General features: G+C 30.0%; 1 protein-coding gene across 2 annotated transcripts in view; it reads right to left on the reverse strand.

The window, feature by feature from the left end:
• Window positions 1–22,505, reverse strand: part of LOC142325420 (uncharacterized) — a 234,438-nt gene that overhangs the window by 20,739 nt on the left and 191,194 nt on the right. For both annotated transcript variants that reach the window (XM_075367169.1, XM_075367170.1), the window contains exon 4: window positions 3,776–3,951. In XM_075367169.1, coding sequence (XP_075223284.1) covers window positions 3,776–3,951 — 176 coding nt within the window. The remainder of the gene's footprint in view (window positions 1–3,775; window positions 3,952–22,505) is intronic.

Consider the following 22,505-nt stretch of genomic DNA (forward strand, 5'->3'; position numbering starts at 1 on the left):
TTTACTATCAGTTTTGCCATTAAAAGGAAATACACGTGGGGAGGACATATACCTAGTTATTTAAATATATTACAGAAATTAATCTTCCGCTTCAAAAACTTGTGCCATAACAACAGACGGCGCACCTGCCATTGTTGCTTCTGCTGTTGCATTCATCACGTTTTGCAAGAACGATGCTGACTTTCCAAATTTTTTTCACTACCACTGCATCATACATCAACAGGTATTGCGTACAAAAGTGCTGCATTATGAACACGTCATTCAAGAAGCTCTAGAAATTGTCAATTCTATTCGTGCTAGACCAGAGCAGATTATTAAAAAAACTGACCTATGAACTTGATGCTGAGTATGGAACTTTAATGCTACCTTCTGAAATTAGATGGCTTACTAAGGGAAAAGTCCTGCAACGATTTTTAGAGCTTCTTCAGAGATAAAACAGTTTGTAGAATCTAGAAGCGAAAATTATGTAGAACTTAGTGATCATAGCTGGTTATCTGATTTAGCCTTTTTGACAGACATAACAATTAAAAAGAATATACTCAATCTTGAACTTCAGGGAAAAGAAAAAAAAACTATTATTGAATTAATAGGAAGTATCAATGTATTTAAATCAAAATTAAATTTGTGGATGGTCCAAATAAAGGAATATAACTTTAGTCACTTTACAAATTTGGAGTACTACGTTAAGAAATTAAGAAAATTGAAACAAATAAATATTCTGAATCATTCACTGAGCTTAAAAATAATTTCGAAATTAGATTTTCTGATTTTCGTAAAATTCAGTCGATTGCTTCATTCATTTTAAATCCATTTGCTGATACTAATATTTCTGAAATATCGCGTCAAATTGCAAATATGATAAATAAAAATGGTACTACTTTAGAAATGGAAATAATTGATTTTCAGTGTGATTTACAATTAAAAACAAGAATACCACAAACAGATCTTTGGATACTCGTATATGAGAAAAACCTTCCACTCTTAAAAGAAACTTTTCAGAGGCTACACTCTTGCTTTGGATCAATTTTTTTTTAACCTCCGGGTCCACACTGTTGTGTATTGCTTCAGAGGATGAGATGAATGATTTGTAACGTGTGTGAAAATGCCATGACCGGGATTCGAATCCAGCACCTCTGGATGAAAGGCCGAGACGCTACCACTCGCACCACGAAGGCCGGCAACTTTGGATCAACTTACCTTTGCGAAAGTGGTTTTTCAATAATGAACTTACTAAAATCAAAATTCAAACCCAGGATAACTAATGAACATCTGAATAACTGCATGAATTAAGCTATAACATTGTATGTGCCAGAGTACAAGAAACTGGCAGAAGACATGCAGGGTCAGGTTTCAAATTAAAATATATTTTTCTTATATTATATATTTGTATTTGAATTCTTAATAAATTACTCATTTCTGTAACATATTTCAATTTTTTTTGTGCATTATATACGTTTTAAATTGAAATAGAAGAAAAATATATATGTGGCTCGCCAAAAATTTTAAATTTTTAATTGGCTCAAGCCCGGTTAAAGGTTGGGCACCATTGGGCTAAGATATTACGCGACAAGTGTAATCTGCACACTTCTTGTTTTATTATTATATTACGTTGTTATATTACATCCACTATGTCATCCTATATGAACGGGTAAAATTAGTATAATCATCCAGATTTATTATTATATTACAGTTTTGATGTAATACAAAATGGATTATTTAAATAAAGAAAAAAATCTATATTAAAATTAACAATTAAAAAAAAAAAAATAGCACAAGTAAAATACACTAATAAATTAAATTCATAAAATGTAAATGTTCGGTTTAAAGTTCTAGGAGTTACTTTCAACAAATAATCTGGTGTAAAGAAAATATTTCAAGAACAAAAACTGCTAGAATAAAGGATAAAATATTAAATGAGTTTATTGAGATATTATTTATTATGTTAAATTTTAAAGTGTGACCAACCCGGTAATCCGAAAAGACATAAAAGAAAAAAAACTTGCATTGTTATATTTTCTATTTCACCGATTTTAACTGGAATTACCTATTATAATTACATTAAGAGATTCTCAGAAAAGTAAAATTTAATCAACATATAAAAAAATAATAAACGGCTAAGTTAATAATTTGATATTCTAATGTAGTCCATCTAACCCTTATTTATCACTCTGCTGAGTGCCAGTTAGAATGAAGGATTTTTAAAACCCTAGTGACGTTTTTGTAAAATAAACATATTCCAGGACCTGACGGGTGTTTTGTGATAAATTCGTTAACTTCGAAATCCGACAATAAAAATTTAGAATCAGTATAAAATGAGAGACTCGTGATGGGGGCAGGTTTGAAACTACTTTATGAATTAAAAAGGCGCGCGCAGAAGCAATTCTTTCATTCAAGTACAGTCTGATAGCAATCTATTACGTACATACAATACATACAAGTACGTACAATATATTATCGTATTTACCAAACGTATCTTCACTTCACCCTATCGGCTGTTGATATTCATATACATAATATTCATATAGCAACCGCTATAAGTATCAATTAATTTATATTTTACAATTAAACACAATTTTATTGGTGAAAAATGGGTCGTAATGGGAACAATGACTATGCTGCTTTCTTCAAACAAATTAATTATTACTTCTTAACGATAAAAATCGTTTTAGGTACATTTTAGAACAGTTCTGAGGTAGCATCCTATTTATTAATGTAAATCTATTTATTTCAAAAGCAATTAGTATGGAGCCGACTCATACTTCTTATTTGTTTTACTAAACGATTATTGGATAAAATCTACCCGAGCACTGAATTAAGACCTGTTGATGACATCGACTGTAAGTACAACTGTAGAAATATCGAGATAAAATTAGTACTACTTGATAACTACAGTGTATGTAATTTCTGAAGGCGGGTTCATAATAGGATATGGTATCCCCTCCGCTGATCTTAACATCACTCAGCGACTTCTCAAACCAGCAGCCAAAGTAGTGCATTCCAAACGCCATATCGATTACTTTGTAATGACTTGCACTGTATCTAATTATGACGTCACTATTATAGTAACGAAATATGTTCTGGTAATATGTTACTACAAATAAAATTATTTATGCCTAATATTTTGTTCAAGGTATATATGAAGAAATTTATTGATTTCTTGAAAGCATATGTTTTTTTTCAGGTATATTAAACTAATGTTTTGCTATAACTAAACTGTAATAATGACGTAATACAAAAGTATATGAAACGAGTTGTTTATTTATTATAGATTGTAATGTCATTTTTTTTTTTACGAGCTGTAGTTATTTACTAAAATTATTTTTAAATAGCTTGTACCCATTACTTTTGTAGCAACCAGTAGCACGTGTTCTGCATACCGGGTTATAGGGGTAGTGTACAGGAGGCAAGTAGAGGCCTCCTTTAGATTTTACATAGAGTATAATTTTATAATTGTACTATAGAATTGTTCATCTAAAGATCGTTATGTTTATAATTCGTAAGCGAATAAATGAGTCAAAATTTATGAAACATGTAACCGTTTCTAAACTTTGCCGATTCAGACATTTATCTAGTCCTTATAATTAAATTGTGAGGGAGGACACATTTTCAAGTTATCGTTATTGCTAAGAATCATTTTTCTCCCGTTAAAATCGTGTTTAACCATTCTTATAACCTGCAGCTGCTAGAAACTTCTTTTAGACTGTAACATCTGTAGTACAAAAAAAAAAAAATAAATAAATAAAAAATAAAAACATAATTATTTTTATTAACTTACAGGATAGGGATACGTCGGTGGTATAGATGATGAAGTTTTAAAATACGGTTGTATCCTGTAACCCATTGGAAATTGAGGAGGTAAAAAAGATAACGATACCGGTAGAGGTTTGTACGGTAACGGCGGTGGACATTCTGGTAATAACTGTGCCTTCAACGGACGCATCTCTTCTTGAGCTAAACAAATAATCTGGAATTATATTTTTTTATTATATTATTAACAAATTATAAATTTGTTAATACAATATATCAATATATATTACATTATTTGTTTATATATATATTAATTATTTGTTAATAATTTAATAAATTATTAACAAATAATAAATTTATTATTTTTACTACTTATAAATTAGAGTAGTATATACTCTTAATAGATACATAAATATAAGAACTTACGTTATATCTTTATAAAATGACAATACGACTTACCGTATATTGCTACAAGAAATTTATATTAGCTGCGTTATATTTTTTCGATGAATTTGAAACTAAATAATTCGCTTCCTAATAAAGTTACATAAATGAAGAGTGTAATTATTTTATTCAATATAACTTTCTGTTAATGTACATGATTTTAATTCATTATAAAATTCTATATTCAAAAAAAGTTTAAAAACTACGAACAAACCTTATTCTACTTTGTTTAAAACTATTAATACTTTATTAAAAACCCTAATAATTTATTTAAAACTTTGTTTAGTACTTATCCTGATAACCGCTAAATGAGCTACTTCTTTTCTTTAATCCGCGCCAGATTTAGTTCTTTCTTGATCAACAGTTTTTACGTTATCAAACATTTTCTTTAGATAATACGTGCTCTTAGCTATGCGTATTTCAATCGCGCACGATTATTTTTTAAATTTATAAAAATTAGTATATTTGTTTCGACTGAAATTTGTATATGTAAATATGTAGTAGTTACTTAGAACCGTTTTTACGTCGCAGGAGAAGGAATACTTCAAATTAAAAAAGTGATTAAATATTTTGAACCGGTATGACCCAATTAATAACTTCAACGAAAAATAATTCATTGGTGCCACGTCTTAAAACCGGTAATCGAAAATAGCAGGTTTGTAGTTTACTTATTATCTGATAGTTACAGCCCTTAGCAGAAAAATAATATTTAACAAAAGTAGGAGTCTTTTAATTTCAAAATAAAACTATAGTACTTTATGTAAATTCTTTTTCAATTTTTGAAGACACATTTCTATAATGAAATTTTATTTCACTGATTAGCAGAAAAAATAAAGAGGCATAAAATAATGCCACCTCTGACGAATTCATTTTTATCATGAAGTTTTAAAATCATCGATAAAATTCTAAGGCAGCAGCTAGTACAGTCATGAACGAAAAAAATATTATTTGTATTATCTGTTATTATTTTTTTTAATACAAAAAAAATAATAACAGTAAAAACAAAATAATTTATCACTATTAGAACTGTACTGGGATGTTACTCATATATGTTCGGGCAGTATGTTTGTTTGTACTTCTGTAAATCCGGAACTGCTGAACCGATATTTTCATAAAAGAATGAATAATGATTCTATGAATTTGCCTGAATAAATAAATGATTCCAAAAAAACAAAATGCGAAAATTTGATGTAATTTTTTCAAACTGAAAATCTAAAATTATTCGGATTTTTCTGACGTGTATGGGTAATAAAATTAACACCCGCGAAAGGATAATTACAAAAGTAATAAAAAATACCCCGAGAGAAAACTATCAAACTTCAGAAATGGATGATAAAACAGTAAATTTTACACGAACCGATGCCCTATCTTACTTTTTATTTGTCTGTCTGTCTTTTTGTGTTTTTAAATGAAAATTTATAACTTATAACTTAAAATTGACTGAGATATTTTAATTCGGGTCTGGTTTATACTTTAAATTTTTTTTAAATCTTTAAAAAATTTCAATTTGAAAAACATCGATTTTTAATTTAAACATATAAATCAATCTTGATAATTCTGAGTTCTATAAAATTTTATGTAGTTTTATTAAATCATGCATTTTATTTTGTAGAACTTATAACTCATTTATTCGAATACGATTTCAAATAACTGAGTCATAAAAGAAATACTAATTATTATACTAAATAATAATTATTTCGTGAATAAATTGTGAAGAAATATTTTCTACAATTTTTTTCCTTTCCCGAAAATCACTTTTCAACATCTATTTTAAAACAAAATATAAATGTATTCCCAATATTTTTGTAAATTTGAGTCTCATGGCAAAGTTGAAATTTCAAATATTCATTACCAACTTTCGGATTATGTTCTTTTTCGAAATATTGGAATATTTACTTTTTAATGTTAGAATCATAAATTACTGTAATAATTAATTATTACAGTAAAATTATTTTAATTACAATAAAATTATTATTTACGTTAATTATACTCGAGGGTCTTTTAGTTTATAAAATAATTCATCTGAAGAAATACCATAAGTATATATATATATATATATATAAAATCATATACATGTACATTGTTTTCTCCAACCAGTTTTCTAGTTACTGCCGGGTTTGTGTGTGTGTATGTGTATGTAACTAATGCAATTAGTGCTACCGGCTTGCCAAGCCTGACGTAAAGCTGCATTGCAAGTGTAAATATACCGATAAACGTGTAGTTTTAGATTACTCAATGACGTATTATTAATAACTGAAGCCCAACCACCAAGGAACAGCAGTATTCCACAGTCCAGCAATAAAATCCATATAAAAGCAACTGCCTTTACAAGAATTCGAACTTTGGAAGTCTCAATTTCGAAAATCAGCTGATTTTTCGATGATGAATTTAAACACTAGGCTATTCCGGCTGGTTATATATTTATTCATATATATTATTTTGATATGTTTTTTATAAATCTTTTTTCAAAGTTATTCTCAAAAACGTTTAGTATACTTCTTAAATAACTCCTGAACAAAGAAATATCTATACTACCATATAAAGAAGAAGAGTTTTTTGTTTGATCAGGATAAATAAAAAAACTACTCGATCAATCGCAACCAAATTTTTATCCATGTTTGTTGGTAAAACTGAGAACGTTTTTAGATACATTTCATTTCGAAAAACCTCGAAGAACCAACCGATCGATTGCTTTCAAATTTTCAGGGTACATTCGTATTATGCCATGGAAAGTTTAAAGACACAGACCGAGGTCCTAGCTCCCTTGAAGGTTAAAATATTAAAAATACTCATTATTTGTGTACCTCCTAGGAGAGTGAAGTTGTAAAGGTATTCATTAAGATAAAAAATAAGATTAATCCTATTACTTCATTATTATATTTCTGCCTCCATTGCAAGGAAATTCATGAATCTTTCGTCGTCAAAGGTGTGTGTACTTTAGTTACCATAGCTACTATTATACTGTCTTTCGTAATTTAATTTCTTTTTCAGGTTTCTGTAAAACTTGAAAACTTTATTGCTAATTATCAGTATTATTTTCACAATCATGATGATAACGAACAGTGCACATGTCCATGGGGCGGAGCTCTCTGGGTAGACGGGAATGGAAACCGAAGCGAGCTTTGCGGCCCTACGGTATGCCCTAAGGGGCCCTTGAGTTGGCTCCGGGTTTTGCCTGAGCCGAACTAGTCCCTGAGGGTCCAGGTTTTGACTAGACGGTCCGGCTAGTTTTTTAATAAAACTTAGGAAATGCTTTTACATCAAAACGATAATCTAATTTTTGGTATGGGACCATACCGAAATTTTGGGTATACTGTAGGTTACTTTTAAAGTGTGCGTGAAAATTAAATGGCCGCCATTTTTTTTCTAGGATTGCTTCTAACAAACTAGGGTAGCCCTCCCTAAGTTTTTTACTTCAAATTTTTTCTTTCGCTGGCCTTTAAAAGATGTATCATAACCATATCTTTCCCATTTTAAATCTTTGAGTTGCTCCACACGAGGACTCCTGGATGTTATGGGATATAACACCCAGGAGTATGGGATAAGTGATCTCATTCAGAGATCACTTATCCCGAGTCGATTGTTTCGAGGTTGGAGCATTTACTAAATTTAATTTTTCTATGCTTAATTATTGAATACTTATGTAAATCATAAATATACATTTTTTTAAAGAAATTCTTGGTGTCATTTTCCTCGGAAAACCGACCTAATACTTTAATCAAACAACATTTTAAATTGGGACCCTTTTTAATCAATTTTCTGGTCCAGAAATCAAGGAAATGTCCCAAAATCCTAAAATTTTGTGGCGTACTTTCTTAAAATATTACTTTAGTTGCTAACGGCTGAATCTTCCTTTTTCTATTTATAAAATTAAATACTCTTTTGTAAATTATAGCATCTACTCCTTTGGTCATCAATCTTTCGCCGTGATTTCAACCGAGATTAACGTTCAAGCTAAGCCCTTCTTACTAGCTAACAAGTGAACCACAGTCGCTTTGTTCATTTACAACCGCTACAGAAATCTTCACAAACGTTTCATACAAACAAATTTGTCAACGTGTATGATTGATTTGTAAACAACTAAATATGTAAATTGTATATTATAAACGATGAGTGCTACGAAATATTTACCTCTCTCCAAACAAAAAAAAAAAAAAGAATCCAAGTCAAGATATTACCTTAAAAACCAATTTCCCAATCTGCATTTTAATTGTTGTTGTTGTTGTTGGAAATCCAACAACTGTGTAATAGAACCCGTTGTATTTCTTTCGTTTGACGGCCTTTATTGTTAATTACTATATATATATATATATAAAATTTATTAATTTAAAAAATTAATTATGTATCGACTCCTGTTTAATTTTGTCTCCTTTTCTCTATGTTAATAATCATTTTCGCAGAGAGTTCTGTTCTGACAGACCTTATGAAAATATAAACATTGAACTGAAAAAATAGTTGAAAAAATAATATATAGAATGGTATATTTACCATCTCAATCATTTTAAATTGCCAAAAAAAATTAATTACACAAATAATTAAAAAAAAAAGAAAAGTAAATAGAAATATATAAAGAAACGAGAAACAGCTTAAGCAATAGGTAGGGGATAATTAATTTTTATAAATAACTCTATTCTGCAGCTAGGAAATGGAATTTTATCAACTTGATTTTATTCCTAATATATTTTTCTAAAAATTCCGTTATCAGAAAATAGTTTGATTTTTATTATTGGGTAAGGAAAATTTTTGTAAACACTTATTATTATTTTTTTTTTAACAGCCAAAAATATTGTTATTTAATCTACTTTTACGTGCGTTTTAAAATATCGCATTAAGACAGTACATTAGTACAGGATAGAGTAATACAGAGTTAAATTTTAACATTCTATACAAATCTCTTGAAATTTCAGCAACACTGTGGCTATTTCCTTCTATTTTTTGTTATTTTAAATTGTTTGATTATGTCTGTTTCGAAGCGATTCCGAAGTTATTTACGGAAAATCGTTCTCTAAATTTAATATTTTGGTGTAAAAATGATTTGCTAAATGAGTAAAAGTAGTCCAATTAATACTGCTTCGTTAATAAGCGGTAGCAAATATATTCAAATATGTTGTGGAGTTGAAGTCAGTATTAATGTTGCACAGGTGTTATTTTGTTTATTCATTAATATTTTATGTTACAACTTCTTGCCAAATCCCACTGAATATTCTATGATCACCACTACTCGTCTGCCTACGCGTTTTTATACAGTATACAGTATTGCACTAATTCATACGTGTATTTGCAGCTGATGCAGTAACGTGCATATATATATATATATATATATATATACGTTTCAGTTCTTTATCTTTACGAGAATTAATATTTTTCCTTTATTTTGTTCAGATGAAATTTACAAAAAAAAATTACTGAAAAAATGCCATATAGTTTACCACTAAACTATATATATATATATATATGTGCGAAGGTGAATCGTCTGTAACTTAATGGTTGAGCGTAATTTTAAAAAGAATAACCAGAGATAAAAAGAAAATTATAGATCATTTAAGATTACTATAGGTGTCTTTCCGTCATCCTCTCTAAACGAAGGTTTTAATTAGTAATATTCTCTTTTATTATGCATTTAAAAGAAAAAAAAAAGTTGATAAAAAATAATAATACTTTCCTCTCATCGGTTATTTATTCTTCTATAGTGGAGAAATAATTAATTATTCATGAAGAAACTTACCTAAAGATATCTTTTTTGCGGTGGGGTAATTTATGATGAAGTTTTATTGTAAAATTATCATTATATGTTTAAATAAACCAAAAGAATTTTAAATACTCAAAAAATCGTTATTTTTTCCGCTTCCCCACCTTTAAAATAACAATTCAAGAAATGTTTTTGATTTTTCTACGATTACTAAGTTAATTGAAGACATATTTTAAAAATTCACTGTAAAATGTTAAGACCAATAAAATTTATTTGAGATTTATTTTTTTTGTAGCGGGGAGGTGAATTATGATGAAATTTTATTGTAATATTATTACTAAAAGTTTATTATTTAAACTTTAATATTAAAATTTTAAATAAACCAAAAAAAGTCTTAAAACATTAAAAAATCGATATTTTTAAACCTTGATCGGCGCCCCCACCCCAATATTGTCTCAAAAGTATTTTTTTAATTAAATTAAAAAATAAGTATTTTAACCAAATATTAATATTAGTTTAACAATATACTTTTAATAATAATATTGTAATAGAATTTCATCATAATGTTCACCCCCACTTCAAAAAAAAATCTTTGGTAACTTCTTATTAGTTGTACATTTTTCAGTGCAATTTTTTTTTAGTTTTATCCATTTAACATAAACATAGAAAATCAAAAACATTTCTTGGAATATGGTTTTGGTATTGGAGAGCAAAAATTACTAATTTTTAGAATTTTTGGGTTTATTTTATCATATAATGACAGTTTCAAAATAAAACTTCATCATAAATTACCTCCATCCCAAAAAATAAATGATAAATATCATTTTCATATGTAATTATTTTTTCAATTATACTGAGTGTCCCACGAAGAAAGGGAGAAATTTTCAGGAGATATTCTACTGGTGAAAATAAAGTAAAAAGTTCTTATAAACATAGTTCTGGAAACACTTTGTTTTCGAGTTATGGCTGGCGAAAAATTTTCCCGGATTTCAGCTCTTCTAATACACAGAAGTCCACTGTAATTTTTGGAACCCAAATTAAGGAGTAAAGTTGGGGGTTTCTTATGTAACTTGAGACTGAAATAGAATAAAATAGGTCCCAGAACTGTAACTCCAGTAGTTTTTAAGATATCCGACGTAAAACATAAAATTCGGTGTTGAAAACAATTGTTTTTTAGGTTTGTAGTACAATAGCTTTGTTAAATGACTAATAAATGCGGAAGATTTAGTAATAAAACTTGTAGAGAATTTAATTCTGAGAAAATTAATTTAAATACAGGCCATAAAGAAAAAAATAACCAATGCTAGGAAAGTATTATATTTTTATTATCAGCTGTTTAAACTACCTGTGACAAATATTAAATGACCGCCAGTTTGTTTAGGATTATCGTAGCCTGAAGTTTAATGTATTCAATTTTATTCTCATTGCCCTTTTAAATTGTGACGCAATCTTAACCTTTATATTTAGCATTTTTGCGTTATCACCCATGGAGATGGCCTGGAGGCTTGGGGTGTAGTGGCTCATATTGAAAAATAACCCGTTTGGAGGTACGATTATCTAATAAACTCCATTTTTCTATGTTAAAAGGATGAAAAGTTAATAAACATCTATACATATAATATTCATTTTATCTATCATTATAGCGATAATGAAATTTTATAAGTTTTTAATTGCTGTTAACAGTCAAGTTCAATCGATTTGTTACCGTCAAGCTAGGTATATAATTCTTATAATGTGATCGATCCGCTTGTTATTTCTATGTTTACGATTAGCAGAATGCACGATAGGACGCATCGTTTCTAGTAAGAGCTTATTTTAAATAATTTGAAAATTAAGTTATTTTGTTATTCGATGTAAAAAGTTTAGGAATTATAAATAATTTTTATTATTTTTGATATTATTAAAAACGAAAATGAAAATAATAATAATTATTTTTCCTAGTTCACGTTACTAAACAAATTAATTTATCGAATTGAATAAATTTTTAAATTTTATAAATATTATTTAACAGTTTTTATTTTCAAGAATGTTAATTTATTTTATATATAACTAGAACATTAAATGTTTTACTTACAGTTTTTAAAACATGTTTAAAAATACTGAGATCTTCTCAAGTAAATAATTTACTAATTAAAAATTAAATATTTTTGGTTCTTCAGAATGTATTTATTTTTTTTCTTAAATTTATTACTTTTTTAACATGACATTTAATAATCCATGATAGTAATTAAGGTATGTTTTTTATATTACAGTTTTTTTTTCTGTCCGTAGACGCTGAAATTGAAGAATAACCGTTTCAAAGTCATCTCCTGATAAGTTATTCTTTAACATGCCGGTTTTCAATTTTTTACTTCCTTGTACGAAGTAAAGTAAGTTGTACTGTGATCGCAAAAAATTTGGTTTTCAGATTTCAACGGAAATATCCACCCTGAATCCATTTTGACTAGTTTTGGCGAGTCGTCTGTACGTACGTATGTATCTCGCATAAAAAACGATTAGCCGTAGGATATTGAAAAATATTGTACAATATCCTTCATTGCAATCTGCAATCAGGCCTGTACCTCACAGTGAAATTATTCCAGTTCCTGAGCCAGCTGTGAATGTATGTTTCGAAAGCAGCGATGAAGAATCATGCAGTACTGAAGAAGACAACAATCATTTTGATTTTGAATTATCTTCCAATAAGCCACATCTTACATCAATCGCAAGATGAATTAAATGACTTGGTTAGGAATTTATCAAAAAACTGTTATGATCAAGACTGCAAGGTTGGAAGTTACTTCAAAAAAATACAAAATTTTCGCGCTTTCGAAGCCGACAAAAATAATTTCCTCAGTAGTTTATTGTTGAAAATAATTTGGTTTATCGCACAAATACTGATGAGCTTATGTTCCACTTGGGAAAAGTTCATAAACCTGAGGACTGGCGCCTTTTCATAGATTCGTTCAAATATAGTTTAAAAGTGGTTTTACTACACAACGGTAACAAATATTTTCGATACCAATCGCTTATGGTATTAATTTGAAAGAGACATACGATGTGAAGTAAGACGTTCTTGAAGAAATAAATTATAAAATACATATCTGGAAATATGATTTGAAAGTTATAGCTATTTTGTTAGGCATTCAGATAGTCTATACTAGGTACATGTGTATTCTTTGCGAATGGGAGAGCCGAGCTAGCGATTCACATTGTATTACCAAAGAGTGGAAGAAATTTAACTCCGAATTGGAAAAATATTATTTATGAGCCTTTAGTAGAACCCAAAAAATATGTTTACCCCCTCTCCATATCAAGTTAGGACTAATGAAAAATTTTGTAAAAGCAATGAAATAGGATAGTCCCGGATTTTTGTACATTAGGCAGAAATTTCCGAATGTAAATGAAGGAAAAATTAAAGAAGGAATATTTCTTGGTCCTCAAATAAGAGAGTTGGTCAAAGATGATGTATTAATTCGATGTTAAATAATGTAGAAAATGAAGCTGGAGCTTAATTTTTCCGGACAACCTCGGAGACGCAAGTGACGAACACGGTGAATGTTTCCACCAAGACATTTCGGTGATGGAAAGCCGCTATAAAAGGAAATAGAATACTAACATGCTAGCCGATTACTGTTGAACATTAATTCGGAATGTACCTAAGGCTATTTATAAAAGAAAAACATCAGCGAAACACGGGTATGGCCATGCAAAATTATAAATTTTTCAGATTTTATGTATATTTTTCCTTAATTTTTTTTTGAAGGGTAATATATTTAAAACTAAGGGTGTTAGAAAAATTGAATTTACAGATCTGTAATGTACGCAAAAAAGCAATTCAAGAAATGGTATCAGACTAAGAGAAACATTAAAAACTGTTTTTTTTGTCTTCAGTAGTTATTAATGAAATAAAATTATATGTACCTTTAATTTTAAAAAAAAATGTGTATAAATAAGTAATTTAATAGGCGTACAAGAAAGTCATGTGGTGTCCACATCAAATCTTATTATCGAAGATGGGTCTTCTACTATTCAAATACAAATTTTCCTACGAATATTTCTTATATTCGATTATATAATGTAATCATATGTATCGATCGTAGAGTAAATTTTCGTTACTGTATGCGAATCGATTTCTTTGAGACGATATCTTCGATTTTTTTTGAGATTATCTTCTGACAGATCGTCTCATTTGGCAGCTCCCGATCTTACACATTTTTCAAGGTTACGGAGCATCCGCCGGCGGGGATTCCGTTCCCGAACCACGAAACAGTCGCCACTGGACGGCGGACTACTTAATTTACTCGACGGAATCGCAAATATCACACGCATGTGATACAGCATGGACTTTAAAATGTAAAGAAAGTTGCCGAAGGTCAGCGGATAAAATTATGTTACGCGTGGCACCGATCTTATATATTCCTCCGGTTAAAATTATCTGATGGTAGAAATTTTGTATTAATTTTAGTCGAAAAAATGATCAGAAATAGAATTTTATTTTATAAAATTTAAAGACTATACTAGAAATATTTTTTACATCTTACTGGTATCGTATTTCCAGTTTACATTATTATACAACCCGATTAATAGTCTGAATTTTGATTTAGTTACCGGGTAAATTAATTGTTAATCCGGGGGTAAATAGTTTTATAATTTATATTGTTTTATCTGTTTGGTTTTTTGTTGCTATTAATGGTATAAAATTCCTTCTCTCTTCAGTTGTTTTATTTATTGAGTCAATTATTTTTGTTTAATTAATTTCCATTCTACAAATAAAGCTTCGTTATTGTGTGCTTAATTTCAGTCTATAATTATTCACAGTTAAAAACAAAATTCCACGTAATAATTATCTTTATTGTATCTACTGGTAAGATATTTACTTTGCATATTAAGAAAAAATTCAAATTCAAAACGGATTTTTTTTTAAGTAACTTAAGTTTTTTATTCAGTTAATAATGAAATTAACTTTTTTTAGTAAGAAAATAAAAATAATATTATAAATTAAATTTAAAAAAAAGAAAAAAAAAGAAGATTTTATTTATACTTTAAATAAAATATTTGCTGTATCTTATTTAAATTTCGATTTTAAGAAATCTAAAAATTAATCGAAAAATCTGATGTGGATACCTCATGACTTACTTGTACGCCTATTAAATTACATATACATATTCTTAAAAGTAAATAACATTTTATTTCACTAATATCTTCTAATTTTTTCATGGTTTTGTTTTATTGCTATTGAATTATTATTTATTGTAACTTATTTTTTACAATCAGAGGTTAATATATTAATAAATCAATATATTTAAATTAAAAAAAAAAGTTAAGAAAAGGAAATTAAGTCGGATTTGAACCGATGTGCCTTCCCCTTGTAAAATTCAAATATTACATTAATTAAAATTTTATTTCGCTATAACTCTGGAACCAATGAAGATAAGTGCCACTTTTGATACATCGTTGAAAAGCTTTCAATGAGGGCTTATTACTATAGTTAAGAAACAGTCCAAAATCCATTTTTTTTGGATTTTGGGCTGTTTTGGAAACCTTTGATCCAGCCTATTGCAATCAAAAGAGAAGGTACACAACCAGATGTTACAACAGTCCTAAATTCAAAATTTCAACATTCTACAGCTAATCGTTTTTGAGTTATTCAATATACATACATACGTACGTACGTACAGACATCACGCAGAAACTAGTCAAAATTAATTCAGGGGTGGTCAAAATGGATATTTCCGTTGAAATCTGAAAACCGAATTTTTTCGCGATTAAAATACTTCCTCGTATGTAAAAAGCTAAATGCAACTTACTAATCCTTAATTTGGCGCCGATCTGAAAACAATTGAAAAATCGTTTTATTTAACATTCTATCGGCTATTTGAAGTCGGTTTATTTTATATTGTTTAATTTTACTTTTTTTTTTAAATATGCTTGGTCTTAAAAACCCAACTCTGTCCCTATGAAAACGGCCATTCGAGTGAAGCAGACAAAAAACTTGCGACATGGCAAAAATAAAGGAAGGAATACAGAGAAACGACGTAAGCAGACTACTAACAACAGTGAGGTAAGGCTTTAGGAATGCCAAAAATGTATATTTTTTGCATATTGTATAATTAATAGTGTAGTTTTGCACTGAAAATATATTCATCTTAAACTAAAAAGTAAAATGGGACCATCAGACGAAGTTCTCTTACAAAATAGACAAAACATCTAAATCGGTTCATTTAGTTACTTGTACGGCATGAAATGTATAAAAAAATATTTACAGAATGTAGAAGTCCTTCTTTTTTGAAGTCTGTTAAAGATAAGGAAAAATACTCTTGATAAGGAAAAATTGACCAATAACTGCTTTGTAAGTAACCTTTTCATATTACTCTAGTCGAATTTTGGTATTTTTAATCAAGCGATTTCCAGGATCGCCTTTTTCATAAGCAATAACTCAGAAACGCTTTGTTTTGAAAAATTAAAAACCCCAGCATGTTAATTTACATAAAGATAATCTATAAATAATGCTTTTTCATTTAACTTGCGTCGTATCTATTTTATTTCACCTTTGGAGGAGAAATCATAAGCAGAAATCGAGAACCGTAACTCGATAACGAAGCTTGGGTAACCTTTTACTTCGACTGACTCTCTTTAATGCGTTTCACGAGTGTGGTAAAAACTTCCTGAATCACTATATGTATTTATTTATTTTTTTATTAAAATAAGAATTATCGATAGTATGTATGTCACCATCTCACACTTACGTAGATGCCGGTATATGTGTAACATTGTAGAATTGAAACTTTGTTTATGTACAAAGCTCGTTTTCTTGTGATGTTACATTCACATTATTGTGATGTGATATTTACATTAGCTCATCATATCGACCTTTATATGCATTCATGCAACGATTCGACTAAACGAAAATTATTTTAATATGATCGTACTGGATACGCATTAAAATCGCGAAGAGAAAACACTCCAAATCCAGTAAAAAAAAAAAAAAACAAACAAAAATAAAGTAAAACGAGAATTAAATGCGCATTTTGACAATCAGTAGATGTTGAGATACCGATAATGATTATTTAACTATCGAAATGCTCATGTATTTTAACCTTTTTATCTATTTGTTTCGTAAACAGGTTTTGAGCATTTTTTTATTAACGATTTTAATTTCAGACTCTTACCGTAAGTCTTTCTGAATATTAACTGCCTTAATGTGTGGAAATTCATTGCAGAAATTAACAAAGTTTATATTATCGAATTCAGGAAACGAAAGATTATGTAGGCCGCATGTGGGTAAAAGAAGATATTATATACATATATACAGATTAAATTAGGTAAGTTAGTAATCCACAAATAAATAATTTTAGTAGTACATGTGGCTGTGTAATAGTCCACATCTGAAGTTTTGTTTATTAAATAAGTGTATTCATAACCTACCTCTGGATTCAGAAGTCAAATTATTATTAAATCTTAAACACATTTACTTAGAATATCAGGATGTAGTTTAACTATCTCTTTCGCAGTATAATTAATTAACTTTTATATATTTGTTTATCGCTTTCTGTAAACGTTTTCACATATGCTTTCCAAGATTGTTATTGATATACGTACACTTCATAGTGTAAGCCGCAACTCATTCTTAAGTAGTAAATTATAAAATAATATTTTCCTCGAGCAGAGGATGGGTTGAACCTTCAATTCAAATAGAAAAGAATATTAAAGTTTATTTCTTTCGCTCCAAAAGTTACGTGATATTTTCACGTCCTCGATATGAGATTTTCATTCTATTTATCGGTGACACTGAACGTTTAATGAATATCATTACTTTCAGAGAAAAATAAGCTGATTATTGCCAGTCGTACCTCGGATGCTTATCGTAGGTCACAGCAGAAAAAAAAGAAAAGACCTATTCTAATAGTGTAAATTGAAAATTAAGTTTGTAAATTGTATATAGTAACTGATTTCAACGAGTCGGGAAATAAATCGACAAAGTCTAATTTGTATTAGATACAGTAGGTTGTACATAAAGATAGAATTAAAATTTTAAATAAGTCATCAACAGTACACAATTATAGGAATAATGTTTGTTATACGAACAAATATATTATTCGATATGGAGACGTTGACACCTCCCTCATACGCGTTTAGAAATCTAATAGTCCATAACCACCTCGCCTTATTTATAGTAAGTCGCCTTATTTAGATTATTAAACCCGTGCCATCGAATACAAAACGTTACGACGACTATTTATAACTGCTGAATAACCAATTAAAATATTATAAATAACGGAAAGTCGGGACGGAAACTATCTCGAAGGAAATGTTTCCGGTATTCTGAATGTATCCTTAAAAAAAAAACAATTACTTGAAATTAAACAAAATAATCCGTAATTACGTTTTTTTTTTGCAAAAGTATGACATTTTATTCTTAAAACTTTTTTGAATTTCTTAGATATTTTTTAATTTTTTTTCAAAAAAACTAAATTAAAACTTAACATAAATAGTAATTTATCGCTATTTATTTAAAAAAAGAAGTTTTTCTCCTTTTGAAGAAAGTACAGGTTTTTATAAACGAGTCTTTTCTGTAACCGATATAAAAATATCTTGATTTTCCAGTTTAATTTTATTGATATATTTAAATTTAAGACTGGAATGTGTTTTGAGGCTTTTGAAGATGACGTAATAGAGTGAACTAACTGAATTTAATGCGTCCTTTCAGTCTTGGCCAATGGCTTTGGGGCGTTTGCCTGTAGGCAAATTTATTTGCTTATTTAAGGATTGCTTTTATTCATCAATTCATGAAAATTACTTATTTTAAAAACCGATAATGAATACTGGTTCTGAAAAATAATGATGCGATAACGCACTTTAGCTTATGGAGTGATGAATAACACGCTAGGCGTGCAACATGTTCATTACAAATACATAGTAAGCCGGCCTCCGTGGCGCGAGTGGTAGCGTCTCGGCCTTTCACCCGGAGGTCCCGGGTTCGAATCCCGGTCTGGCATGGCATTTTTCACACACGCTACAAATCATTCATCTCATCCTCTGTACAGTAATGCTTAACTGCGGCTCCGGAGGTTAAATAAAAAAAAAAAAAAAAAAAAAAAAAAAAATACATAGTAAGTTCGTAATCCCGCGTTGTACTATATTTATGTTTGAATCATTAAGCTTTTGTTTTGTTTATCATTTTATCTCGTCGATAGAGCGTTTTCTTTAGGCATTTCATTTTGTTTTGATTTTAATATTTTTACAGAAATCGTTATTTTATAAAATGTTCAGTTTCTACGACTATGTGCTAAGTCAAATTCATGTTAGTAGTATTTACTTAGCGATACACATGCAGCGTATTTAAAAGTATTAATTTTGTTTTATTGAAGTCTATGAATTCGTTAAAAAGTGGAATTTTGAAAAACCATTGAGAGTTGGAGAATTGTATTGTATTTTAGAAGATGAAGATTTCACAAGCAGCTGCCATCAATGCAACTTCTATTCCACCTAAGGTTGATGAACTTACGGACGAAGAAGATATTGATGAAAATTTTTAACTGAGACCTTTTCAATAGGTAGAACCGATATGCAGCTACGTTTGAGATTCATTTGCATACAGAAAAAGACACTGATGTTCAAAACTACAGGTGCAGGGAAAAACCAAAAAACTGTAAACCTAAAAGAAACTGGCTTGTGACTAGCACTGTCAGAGAAAATAGACTTCCTAATTGCCCATTAAACAGTTCTATAGAATTGCAGAAAATTAATAGAGGCACTTATGATGAAAAAACAAATTTTTCAGTTGCTAGACGGAGTGACAATGGTGACAGTTACCAGCAACCACAATGGCATATATCCATTATCATATACGAAAAGAAAGAAAAATATCATTATCGCTCAGCCATTAATGATAGCAGAGTATATTAAAAGTATGGGTGGCGTTATTTCCATGATAATGGTAATGGAAATGATAGAATTCCATTGCGAGGGAAAAAATGGTGGTGGGTATTGTTTACAAATGCTGTCGATTCTACTATAGTAAATCCATGGAAAATATACAGATTTGCAAATAACAGTAGAATCAGTCAAATTGATTTTAGGTCTTCTCTTTTATTATCAGTGATAAAGAGTGAAGAAATAAAAATACCACGAAGTATTCTGAGAATGAAAAAAAGAGTAACTAATCTTCCTTCACCATCAGTAGCAACTAAGGATCGTCCGTCAACAATATCTTCTGGAGTTTGCCAAAGGTATGATCAAATAGGGCACGTTATTTCAGAGCATGTGAAAAAAGCTAGAACATATGCAAAAACCACACAGTTTTTTGTGTATAAAATGTAAAGTGCACCTACATTCAAAATATTTTCAAGAATTTCATTCACAGCAAAGAAAATAAATCATTTTTTATAAAAAAATAAAACAGTTTACTTGAAATTGTATTACTTTCAGTTTTAGCATTATAATATAAATTGTTCATACGTCTTCTTAATTTACTCTTTAGAAAATGACATCTTTTGCCAAAGGTGGGTAAACGAACCATTTTATTCTTGAGCGATAATTTATTTTTTTTGTTAATATGAAAATATTTCTAGCTTTAAATTAATAATGGATAAAATAACGGGTTTATTTAGAAAAAACTGAGTATGTTTATGTCCTGCAGTTAACGGGTTAAAGAAATCTGTACCTGTATCTGTTGTCATGATTAATTCTGTATCTTTTCGGGCGGAGTGGAAACGCTACGATGAGATGTTAAAGATAAATGGGAAGCAGGGCTCCCTGCCTTGCTTCTCCTCCTAGGAAGGAGGGCTCCACAAAAACCAAAAAAGAGATTAAGGAAGACTTTCAGGTTGCCCTTCTAGGCAAAAGATCTAATTAAATATTAGAGGCATTAAAGAAACCAAGAGAGGTTTAGTAATTGTTGCGAACGATAAAGAAACCGACCGAGTGATTTCATAGTCTCTGGCTACTAAAAAGATGGAGAAGTCAAAGCATATCAGAAACGTAAAAGAAAGCCCCGTGTCATATATGACATAGATCGTCGCTTCTCTGAGCAGGAGGTGATGTCTCTTATCAGATAGCAGAACACCGACTTGAATGAGGCGAAGTTCAAGTCTGAATGCAGATTTTTGTTTGAGACTGGGAGGTCAAGCGTTATTAGTATATGACTATCGTCGGTAGAGGTTTGAATATTTAAATACAATTAGAACATCTAAAAGAGATTTTTGGCGTTCTTTTGTAAGAGAGCAAAGAAATAAAAACCTAGTGGGTGTTACGTAAGATGCCGAAACCAATGAAACCTCGTATCATTTGCGAGTTCGAGAGTAGGTTTCTAATTTCCGCTATGATGATTTATCGTTGGATATTACAGTGGTGGAGGGAGGTGCGTCAGGTGATTTGTCGAATTTTGGAATTTCAGACTCCTGGAAGGATTAAAGCTCCAGGTTTTGATGGAATTACGGTGGAGCTCCTTGTCCGTTCTGTCGGAAATTGTATTTGTACTTTCATATGGATTTTTAAAAGAATTCTTTTTGCTGGTTACTTTCCAGCTTGTTGAAAAAAATGATATTCCTAAATTCTTATTTAAAAGTGGAGATAAGGACCCATTAAGAGCTCTTCTTACGGGCCTCTGACACTCCTGCCAGAGATTGGAAAGGTCTTTGAAAGGTTCTTTATCTTCTTATTAACGATAGGTTGAATTCAAGGAAACTATTTATTGATGATCACAGAGCACAGAGATTGTTTACTTTAGTGAGTTTCGATGTGTTTTAGATATATTTTTGGTAATTTCCGGGGCTTTTAAAAATTTGTGCTGGTTCTCTGCCCTGTTTCTGCCTCAGAAGTGTGATACACGCAAAATGAGCTTAATGTACTATTCAGTTATTTCAGCAATCGAGACGTCATTTTTCGAGATGGAGGCAGAGGTAGGAAAGACACTATCCAAAGGTTGCTCGCAAGACAGTGCGCTAGGGCTGTAGAGTAGTACTATGTGTGCTAGGGTAGGGTTGTACTTTGCTCTGGGTTGCTTAATTCGACTGTGATCAGGTTGAAATTACCCACTAGGTGTCACGTCACGCTTATGCGAATGAAAGGCTTCTGCTGGTTTAAGGAGATTCGAGGAACGAGATCGAGTTCAGGGCAGCCTTGATTTTTAAGATACTCTAGTTGTGGAGACAACAGCATAAAATAGTGTTTAACCCACTACTATGTTGTTGCTGAAGGGTGTAGTGGCTACAACACAACAAGCTCATGTATCAAAAGCATGTCATTCAGTTAGGTATGTCTCGGTTCAGAAGTATTTTCCGTTTTTTCCTGTTTAGTCTCCGGGAATTACCGTCAGGTATTACTTCAGCGGATGAATGAGGATGATATGTATGAGTGTAAGGTGTAGTCTTGTAAAGTCTCAGATCGACAATTTCTGAAATGTGTGGTTAATTGAAACCCAACCACCAAAGAACATGGATCCACGATCTAGTATTCAAATCCGTATAAAAATAACGCTTCAGAAGTATTTAGGCTGTGCTACCTTTGATGAGAATCTTCGATTCACTACATCGACAAGATGGCTTGTGATACTTTCTTAAGTGTTCGTAGAGTAGTCAACCCCAATTGAGGATTAAATTTTAAAACAATGCGTTTTTTTTAGAAGTTTAGCGAGGTTATAATG

The sequence above is a fragment of the Lycorma delicatula genome, chromosome 5 (assembly GCF_047948215.1).
Source record: "Lycorma delicatula isolate Av1 chromosome 5, ASM4794821v1, whole genome shotgun sequence".
Classification (NCBI taxonomy): domain Eukaryota; kingdom Metazoa; phylum Arthropoda; class Insecta; order Hemiptera; family Fulgoridae; genus Lycorma; species Lycorma delicatula.